The 9,745-nt window shown below is 47.1% G+C and overlaps 2 protein-coding genes across 4 annotated transcripts; one reads left to right on the top strand and one right to left on the bottom strand.

Moving 5' to 3' along the window:
• Positions 1 to 201: 201 nt before the first annotated feature.
• On the top strand, positions 202 to 6,219 carry LOC123147462 (uncharacterized). Of its 3 annotated transcripts, none has more exons than XM_044566712.1 (4): positions 202 to 492; positions 4,630 to 4,794; positions 4,896 to 4,945; positions 5,849 to 6,219. In XM_044566712.1, exons 1-3 carry the CDS (start codon positions 222 to 224, stop codon positions 4,931 to 4,933), a joined length of 474 nt encoding a protein of 157 aa, XP_044422647.1. In that variant the 5' UTR covers positions 202 to 221; the 3' UTR covers positions 4,934 to 4,945; positions 5,849 to 6,219. The 3 variants fall into 3 exon arrangements, with proteins under 3 accessions (XP_044422647.1, XP_044422646.1, XP_044422648.1); XM_044566711.1 differs by having other exon boundaries at positions 5,841 to 6,219; XM_044566713.1 differs by lacking the exon at positions 5,849 to 6,219 and adding an exon at positions 5,403 to 5,810.
• A 212-nt stretch (positions 6,220 to 6,431) lies between these two features.
• On the bottom strand, positions 6,432 to 9,694 carry LOC123147461 (uncharacterized). Its single transcript, XM_044566710.1, has 5 exons — positions 8,663 to 9,694; positions 7,682 to 7,761; positions 7,227 to 7,491; positions 6,855 to 7,122; positions 6,432 to 6,769 (listed from the first exon to the last, which is right to left on the bottom strand). Exons 1-4 carry the CDS (start codon positions 9,510 to 9,512, stop codon positions 6,869 to 6,871), a joined length of 1,449 nt encoding a protein of 482 aa, XP_044422645.1. The 5' UTR covers positions 9,513 to 9,694; the 3' UTR covers positions 6,432 to 6,769; positions 6,855 to 6,868.
• Between the last annotated feature and the right edge of the window lie 51 nt (positions 9,695 to 9,745).

Below are 9,745 nucleotides of genomic sequence, written 5' to 3'. Positions count from 1 at the left end.
TTCAAAAGCCAACGGTTGATCGGTCAACCGTGATAGTGCGATGCGAACCAATGCGACTCTGGACGAGCGACAATGTAGCCATGATACTGGGCCGGTCCAGAACGCGACTAGGAAGCCCCCTGCTCTTTTGTCCCATTCAAATTAAACGAAGCCCATTGCTTGGCCCAATCTGAGGCCCGGCGTCCTCCCGATCCACTGCTTGTCTCCAGCCCTCTCTCTCGATGGAACCACCTCTAATGGATGGCTTCGATCTTCCCACCACCTCCGGCCCGTCTGCTACAATCGCCGGCGGCGACGACCGGCCTCCGGAGATGACCGGAGACGGCGGCTTGGAGGACGCGGACACGGGTCCGCATCCTGACAGGTGCGAGGCGCTGGCTGCGGCCATCGCGGGGGTGCTAGGCAGCGCGCTTGAGGAGCATGAGGCGCGCGCCGCAGCCACCGCCCAGAGCCAGGCCGAGCTCGCCATCGCCATTGACCGCCTCAATGGAGGTAGGTGGTTACCTCCTGCATCATCTCTTACGCCTTGGCCTCAAATTTACTTGCTCCCTGCTGCTGCCTCTGCGGCCGTCCTGTGGGGGCATGTGCGGGCTCGTCTTCGCCTAGGGTTTTGTTTGCGCTTTGTGGCTAGTTTGCGTTGAGGTGTCTCCGGCATGTGTTTTAATCAAGTGATTCGATACAGATTAGCTCTGCTCTAAGCGAATTGGATTAACTGATACTTACTGATAAGATATGACATCTGACTGATCTAACGGCATTTCTAACTGATCCCTAAAAAATAGCGGAGTATCCGGCCGAGTAAACCTTGGTGGAGTATTTATACCCCACTAAGTTTTGGTCGGTTCTAGCCGATCCCCTAAACTTAGCGGAGTAAAACGTAAATTTGCATAAATTCAGCCTAATTTCAACCGAAACTTGCATGCATTTAAACATAAGTTCAACATAGATAGTCTTGACAACCGAATATTAAACATAAACTTAAACTTAAACTACACTAAACTTAAAACTACACTAAAAACTACTCAACCTCAACGGCCGTAGTGGAGGTCGAGCCAATCCTTCCTCGACAGGCCACCCTCGGTGAGAGCTGGGTCTAGGCCGGTGCCGTCGTTGTCGCAGTCGGGGAAGATGCTTCACCACTCCTCGACTTCGAACTCCTCCTCCTCGCCGCCTTACACCTCGTCGTCGGAGATGACGATGACCTCCCCGCCTTGTCGGCGAATATCGCCCGCTCCGCTTCCACGAGTTCCGGGTGCTGGCGGCGGAGGTCCTCCATGTACGCCTCGTCGGCGGCCTCCGCCTCGAGGCGCTCCCTCGCCTCTCTGTCCTCCCGCGCCATCGCCGCGCTCACGACACCCGTCTCCGGCAGGATGAGGTGGACCGACGCCGTCCCGAACAGGAAGTTCAGCCTCGCATCGGGCCGTGGAATTGGACTTGCCACCGGTCATACTCCATCGCCGTGAGCTCGGCTGTGTGGAACGACCCGTTGCACTTCCTCTTGTGGGTCTCCCGGTCGGTGATCTCCGCCACCCATATCCCCCACAAGCGCTACCGGACGCTGAGGTAGGTCCTTGTCGGCGGCTGCGGCGGAGGGAGCTCCGGGAAATCGGCGAATTGGGTGGGGGTGGGCCGATTGGGCGAGCGGCGATGGCTAGAGGGTGCGCCGGCGGACGACGACGGCGGGGCGAGGGGGAGAAGTGGAGGCAGAGGAGAGGGACAGGGAGAGATTTTTTACTCGGTCGCCGAGCGGTGGAGTAAAAATAGGGAGGTTTGTGGCGGCCGAGTAATGTGTTACTCCACTATGGTCTATTGGGGATCGGTTAGGTCCCGGTTAGAGGGGTTTTACTCCTCTAACTGGTTATTGGGGATCGGTTAGAAATGCCCTAAGGACCAACAGATTCTGCTTTAAGCTCCTGAATTTTTGTGGTACAGTGTGATATGGGTACTCACGCTAGTATTTCTTTTTTATGGTCATTCTGGTACTGACTCAGCCTTGTTGTCTGAGCAGTAGTTAATGTGTATTTTTCCGTCAATTCGAACCGAAGATCATTCTTATTGTAGAGATGCTCATGCTAGTATTTGGTTTCAGTTTTGTTGCAGTGCAAGTAGTTTTTTGGAACAGAGGGAGTACTTATGAACTAATAATAATGTAGAGCATCTTTTTAAGTGGCATGGCTGACTTGACAATAATTGCGTATTTAGAGGAAGTATAATACTACTATAATAGTACCACCTCCGTCCTGGTTTATTAGCCCCCCTTGTATTTTGGGTGAAACTTTGACCTGATTTTAACTACCAAAAAAAGTTATATACCATGAAAATAGTATCATTGAAAACCTCTTTCAAATATGAATCCAACAGTATAAGTTTTGTGGTATACAACCTATATTTTGTTAGTGAAATCTATGGTCAAAATTTGGCACAAAATACGAAGGGGACCAATAAACCGAGATGGAGGTAGCACGCTATAAGCCTGCTTATTACATGACATTTTTGCCTATGTGGAAAAGAGAGGTAAGGAAAAAGAAAAGGAGTGAGCTCTACGTGTGCTCCTAGGTAAAAAAAATTAATGAGAGAAAAATGAAAGAGAGAAAGTGAAAAAAGTACTAACCTAATAGCCAACTCTATACAGTAATTAAGGCTGGCTTTTGGTGATATGGCAGATTTATGTAGCCAGCTGCTGGCTCTATTATTATCCTACATAAGTGAAAGACAAACAAGAGTGGTTTGGAATATCATCGGGGCTCAGTTCTTGGATAAAAAAGTGCACTTTGAAACACCCAAACAACAAAATGAAGTATATTAAGCAACCAACTTGGTGGACAAACGCATAGAAATGAAGCCAGGGAGGTGCTAAGTTATGGCATACAAAAGGGTTCACTAGATTGGAATTAAAATTATATTACTGAAAAGTACATCACTGTCGATACAAACACAAATATGATAGTTAAATTGACAAAACACATGAAATACGCAGATTAAGATAAATACCTGATTGAGGAAGATTTGGTCCAGCAAACCATAGTTGCTACGCTGGGTTCTCCAATGCATGTTGCTTTCCATAGAAAGCAGGACCTATATGGGTAGCGAATCTTTGGCTCCGGGTGATGTGCACCCCCTGTATCTGGACGGTTCTGGTGTGTAAGATCAGGACATAGAGTAGTGGTATTATGTTGTATTGACTATAATAAATTGTTTGTTTATTACCTGCACACTTATATAAGTTGAATACGGTAGAAGCAAGACTTCTGTGACGCCATCAAAACATGAGTGTACAGGTTTATCGTTGGCTTTCCTTCCCCTCTTGCAAGGCGAGTAGGGCGAAGCCTCCTCACTCAATCTCTGCTGGCGAGCCCGTGGAATCTCCTGCCCTCCGATGGTGGAGAGGGGAATCTTGGTGTCTCGAGTCCGGTTAGTAGATAGGTTAGGGTCTTAATCCTCATAGGGGTGGCGCTCGGATGGATGGCGGTGCTTCATCTCCGAGTCAGTCTTCCGGGCTCTGTTCCTCCTCAAGTTCGTCCGTCAGGATGGATTAGACGGAGCTTCGGAGTAGATTCTTGCTGTCTTCTTGGGGCTGCGAGGTTAGGGTTTCTCGTCTTGCATATGAGGCGGTGACATTTCGTGTCAGGTTCTTTGAATTGATTTAAGGGTTCAACGGCGATGCCTGCGGCTTTGGGGCGCTGGTCCTTAAGGGCACGTGCATGAAGACTTCCCGGCTGCCATCGACAAGGTCAGGCTGGTTCCGGTATGGGAGCGGCGACAACGGTTCGTCGACAGCTCGTTTAGCGGCGGTAGTGGTCGTTCGGTGGTCCAAAAACCTTGACGTATTTTTATTACGTTTGGGATGCTTTGTACGAATCTTTATAATAGATCTGAGCCTTTTCGGAAAAAAAGAGCGTGCAGGTGTTTTGCCCTTTTGTTTGCGGACAGGTTTTGCCCTGTGCTCTGCACCCTACCAGCACCATCGAGTTAATTGCAAGGAATTAAATGCGGTCTTAGGGTAACTAATGTACATTTAATCATGTTGCCTATGAGGGATTGCTTATCGTGCTTGCAGTATTGAGAGGCACACGTGGGAAGAGGATTTGCAGCACCTGGGTGCTCCACACCCCTATGTGAACATTAAATTCAAAAAAAAAACAGAAATTTCAAAAAAAAATCTGGGATTTTGGAATATGTGGCAAAAAAGACAAATAATTCTTATGTATAGAAAAAAAAACTGTTTGGATGGATTTTAGTTCGGACTGTATTTTTGTCGCCACGGATACATTTCCTGGTATTTTTTCTACGAAACTTCATAACTTCATAGTCCAAGATTTCATTTTTGAAATTTTTCTTGTATTTTTTGAATTTAATTTTCATATAGGGGGTTGGAGCATCCATGTGCTCCTGTGTATTTCCCGGCACACGTGATCCTACCTTGAACCATGTTATGTGAAGTACATCAGCAGTTGGCAAGATATCGCCCCAGAGATTTTATACTTCTGTTATTGGATGCTTATTTTGTGGTTCATATGTTTCTGAATTGAGCTTTGTGTTGTTATTTTTCTCTGCATGTATATTGTTTTCAGCTCATACTCTCCCTGTGCGTCGTGAATTTTATGAAATTATGCCCATTGGTTTCTGCAGAACTAGACAAGCTATTGGAGAATGCTCCCTCCCCGGTAATAGCACAACATGCAGCAAGGATTTCCTCTATCCGCAAGAGAGTGTTAGCGCTAAACATGCTACTGAGGTCCATACAAAGACGTATAGATAATATGGATAGAATGATTTCTACCGGTGTTACAAGTGGTACTATTCACCATACTAACACTATATCTGATTCTTTATCGCACTACTCGGCTCAGATAAACCTGATGAATTATGATATTCATGTTGTATTATATTTGCAGATCATTCATCTCGTGTGCAGTTGCAAAACCAGAATTAAATTTGGATTGAGGTACATTACTTTGGTCTATTATCATTTCTTTTTCCAGAATATATTATCATCTCAGCTGATATATGTATGGGTGCTCATGATAGGCCTGAGTAAGCTACACTGTAGAAATATGTTGATGGATTTCGATAGTCTGAATCTACTTCTGTAGATAAAAGCTTTCTTATATTTTTGACAGTAGATCAGTGATCATTCAGTTCAGTAGAGTTGTAGCATCTAGCTACTTGGTTTAGTATTATAAATGCAACAGTTTCATATCCGAAATATTACAAGCTTGTTCTAGCTTTAGATTATATAGGGTATATAATGTCGGATATTGTCTTTGGAGGCCGAGCTCCATGGAGCTCGGTTTTGAAAAATTTGAATTTTGTTGAATTTCATATTTTCTACATTTCAAAAAATTCTGAAAAAAAACACACATATATATGAAGGCCTAACACACACGTGTGTAAATTTTCAGGGCAAAATAAGTTGAAATGAGGGCTGTGCAAAAAAGACAAATCTGAGGCTTTTTAACACATGACACTATTCATCCTCCCGGACCAGGAATTTGTCTTTTTTGTATAGGTCACATTTCAACGTTTTTCATTCTGAAATTTTACACACATAGGCATAACATACTTGTTTACTTGCACAATTTTTTTCAGAATTTTTTTGAAACCGAAAAGTTTGAATTTTGATTTGTTTTCAAAAAAAGGCCTCCATGGCTCCCGGGAGCCAAACGTCCGTTCTCATATAATGTTACATAAGAAAAACCCTTTTAACTCACAGTTCTATGTTTACTTACTGATAAGTGCCTCCTAACACCAGTGCTATGAACTGCATGATCTAGAGGGATATTTCCTGTGTTGCCCGTCAATTGCTCACCATTTCTGTCAGCTGAACTGTAATTCAATAGCGATGCAGGCGGCACTTTCACAAGAGGCTGTGTATAATAGTGAAGAGTGGTGATTGCAACTGCCCTCCAAATTCGCATCACTAGGAACGCTTCATTCTTTTTCGTTGAAGTGGGATTAGTTCTTCGGTCTGAACAAACTCTTGTCCTTGGTGGCGTGGGAAGTGAAATGCGCTTCAGATGTACCAATTGCACTCATGTACCATTTTCTCTTGGGGAATCCGTCTCAACATGTACAACACTAGATTGCAAGGGGTAAACAATATTTTTATCTAATGTTGTGCAAATTTGGAATAACTGTGTTGTGAATATTGAAGATAGCAACCGCTTGAATTCATGAATTATGTTGGCTGGTAGGAAGAAAACGTGAATATTCTGAAGATGCTTTTGGACTGGGACTATTCCCAAATTGTATGTGCCTCTTGGTCTAAACAATGAAGCCAAAATCAGCATACTGCCATATTCTTGCCGGCAAGGCAAGTTTGGAAGTTCCGAACAAATGATTTGAAACATGTTGGGTTCTTTCATGATCCAATTCTGAAGAAAAATCATGCAACTATGATGAGAATAAATGAACAGACACCTGAAGAACAATGGACGAAGCAATTAGCTTGCTCTCTTGAAAAAATGTTACAGTTTACAGGCAAAATAATGGTACAGTGAGACTTACTACCAAACTTCCCCAAGATAACAATGGAAAAGAAAAGAACTAAAAAAATGAACAGATGTGTGGTAAACCTATGTCGGAGGTTGTGAACCAAAGCTGTACACGGCCCCTATCTAGTTTTCTGTCTAATTTTACACCCAATATTACAACAACATCACCAAAGAAATTCTTGGTATCAAGATTTCTCGCTGCCAATGAAACACCTCGGATCTTCCCTTCATGATTGCCTACCGGAAAGCATCCCCCAGGTGAGTACAGGAAGAACCTGCATTCATGGATGGATTTCAAGGAGATGAGCATACACAAGAAGGTTCCATTCATGCTAACTAACTGCTGCACCACCATTTTACCTGTGATGTTCACCTCACAGGCGCATGTAACCTTCCCTGTGGCCTTTGAAGAGTTTCAGGTGCCTCTTGTTCTGGGAGCCACTCCTGGTCAGTTCACGCCGGGTTCGCCATGCCGACACATGAGAATACAGTGAAGGGAACAGAAAGCAAAGCAGCAGGAGCAGCAAGATCACGGCACATATCAGCATCACGTTGGCGAAACCGTCCAGATTTGCGGGGTTCTTGTTCTGTTCGGTCCATGGCACACCACCGACATTCATCCCAAAAACTGCGTAAAATAGCAGGCAAGGATATATCCAGGTGATCACCCATGAGCAGGAAACAACCTGATGAAGGGGAAGTTCACTACGATGACCAACATGGATAACTTACCTCCGGTTACAATGGAGAGAGGGAGGAAAACTATGGAGAGGAATGAAAGATAGTATAGGCTCTTGTTGATCTGCTCTGACTGCCAGCTGTCGAGGCTGGCCTGCAGCGTGGTCACTCTGTTTGTTATAAATCCAAGGTTTTCCTTGAGCCTCCTAAGGCGGCCGATCAAATCTTCGAGGGCGGCAATATCCTCGGTTGCAAACCAACTCTTGCTCGCGCATCTGTCCTTCACACGGGGGAAGACTTGTTCGCCGTGAGAAACCACCTGAAGGAACAGCATATTAGCATCAGGTCTCCAACTTTTATTTGGTATCATGGTATGGTAGGTCAGGAAACAGCAGATGATATTGATCTTGGGGTCACATGGACACTCAGTTAAATACATCACTGAAATACATCCCATTCAAGTCCTCCGTATATCTCTTCAGAAATTTGGGAGAGGGTTCAACAAATACCTGAAGTAGGCGCTGTAAATCAAGGTGCATTTTGGGGAATCTCCTGCCATCCAACAGAAGTTTCCTCATGAAGTGACCACCTGCAATCAACATACATAAGCATACCATGAAAAATCTCAAGAGACGATTTGCCAGGTGCTAGGTGAATACATTTGCCATCTGATACCTTGTAAATATATCCTTTGCATAATCAAACTAGACTATTACTAGACATAAACTAAAGTAATTCGATTAGATGATATCACCTTACAAACAAATTTGAGTACAAGTTTATCAGTAGTAATGAAGGCTTGCTTTATATTGCATTCCATTGACATTAACCTGTCTAGAACCCAAGATATTAATGAACAAAATTCCCCCAATAACTCGCAGATGGCGCAGAAAAGATCATGTTGGGCAAATATATACCGCCACTGCATTCATCGCATTTCAGAAAATAAGGTTGCTTGACAATTCACATTCTACCATCCATAAGCAAAACCTGTTAAGTTCTTAGCTTCCTCTTTTATCTTTATTCCAGCATCAGGGCATCTTCAATCTATCAGGGAATGGCCTCTAGATAGAAAAACACCATTTGAGAATCAGCTTAAGCACAAATGTGGAACCAAAACTGTGTTGCAAATCGAACAATCCACAATTAACCCAAGAAAATCAGCAAACTCGTGTTGACCTTCCAGAAGTTCTCCCAGTTCGCCGTTCCAATGCACATCAACAATTTCAACAAATTTGACGCCCAACCCCCATTTCCTTGCCACCAAATTAAGCTTCCGGTTCAATTAACATTCTATGATGATGATTAATGCAACTCACGTTATTCATACAACAAGAATTTGTCATCACCAACCACATAGGCGTAGACATGAAGTTAGTATCAACTCCTAAAAGATTGCCTTTTTTTGCAGAGTCTTAAAAAGATGACTAGTAGAATAAGCACCGTATGCTTTGAGACTACCAGCCAAGAAAGCAACCTCCGTCACCCACCTTTGTCGATGTGCAGCTCGATGTTGTCGATCTCCATCTCGAGGCGCGTGACAATGTCGTGGACGTGGTCGACGTGCGTGCCGAGGACGTGCACGAGGAGGTTGGACACCGTCCGTGGCACCGGGTTGTCGGTGTGCGCGCCGTCCGCGTGGTTCATGGCGAGCAGCGACTCGAGCAGGCGCTCGTCGATGACGACGCCGCCCTCGACAGCGCGGCCGCCGCCGTGCCCCTCTTCGGCGAGCGAGGCGGCCACCCCGAGGGGCACCTCCGAGAGGAGCGACGCCTGCGTGGTCCCGAACGCGAGCCGCGGGACGGCGCCGACGGACACGGTGACTACGGAGCTCTCGGTGACGCGCGCGGCGAGGCGGATGGCGAAGGCGCTGCCGAGCGGCCCCGGCGCGCTGACGCGGAGCACGAGCACGCCGCCGCCGCCGTCGGCGACGCCGCCGCAGTGCGGGCCGTTCCCGACGAGCGCGAGGATCTCCTGGAGCGTGAGCGGCGGGCACAGGAGCTCGATCAGCGCCTGCGCGTGGTGGAGCGGCTTCGCGGCCGCGCCACCGGTGAGCAACCGCGGGAGCTCGACGTGATGCCACGTGAACGCCCCCGGCGCGGAGGAAGGCGACGTCTCCGCCGACGTAGGCAGGTCCCACGGCGCGTCCATATACCGCCCCTCGCCGTCGAACTCCAGCGCGTGCCGCGGCACAGCGCCGGACGCGAGCGGCTTGCCGACCACCGGGGACGGCGACGGGGGAGGCGGCCCGTCCCGCGGCCGCAGCATGTTACACCCCACCGCCTCCACGAGCGGCGAGGCCTCTCCGTTTCCGGCCGCGGCCGCCATTGGCATCGGCATTCGCGTGAGGCGCCGGGGAACAACAGCAGCGGGAACGGACCGGGCGGGAGGCGCGGCTGACCCGGCGGGGACTATATCATAGTTTCTCAGCTGTGCCGAGGTCCTAGTCGTAAATTGCGAAGCAGGGGACGTGGAGCGCAGGGTCCTTCCTGTAAAAGAACCAGGGCCGTCCGGCGGGGGTTGTTAAGCTTAATCGGGGAGGTTGTTACCCGCCCGTAGTATGATAATAACAG

Source organism: Triticum aestivum, chromosome 7A, assembly GCF_018294505.1.
Source record: "Triticum aestivum cultivar Chinese Spring chromosome 7A, IWGSC CS RefSeq v2.1, whole genome shotgun sequence".
In the NCBI taxonomy this organism is placed as follows: Eukaryota; Viridiplantae; Streptophyta; class Magnoliopsida; order Poales; family Poaceae; genus Triticum; species Triticum aestivum.
This window is presented reverse-complemented; position numbering and strand designations above follow the sequence as displayed.

Coding starts and splice junctions, on each gene's coding strand:
- LOC123147461 (XM_044566710.1), bottom strand. CDS start 9,512: ATGCCGATGCCAATGGCGGCCGCGGCCGGAAACGGAGAGGCCTCGCCG. Junction 7,762..8,662: donor CGAGCTGCACATCGACAAAG/GTGGGTGACGGA, acceptor TGTTGATTGCAG/GTGGTCACTTCATGAGGAAA. Junction 7,123..7,226: donor TCTCTCCATTGTAACCGGAG/GTAAGTTATCCA, acceptor TATTTTACGCAG/TTTTTGGGATGAATGTCGGT.
- LOC123147462 (XM_044566712.1), top strand. CDS start 222: ATGGAACCACCTCTAATGGATGGCTTCGATCTTCCCACCACCTCCGGC. Junction 493..4,629: donor CATTGACCGCCTCAATGGAG/GTAGGTGGTTAC, acceptor TGGTTTCTGCAG/AACTAGACAAGCTATTGGAG. Junction 4,795..4,895: donor TTCTACCGGTGTTACAAGTG/GTACTATTCACC, acceptor TTATATTTGCAG/ATCATTCATCTCGTGTGCAG.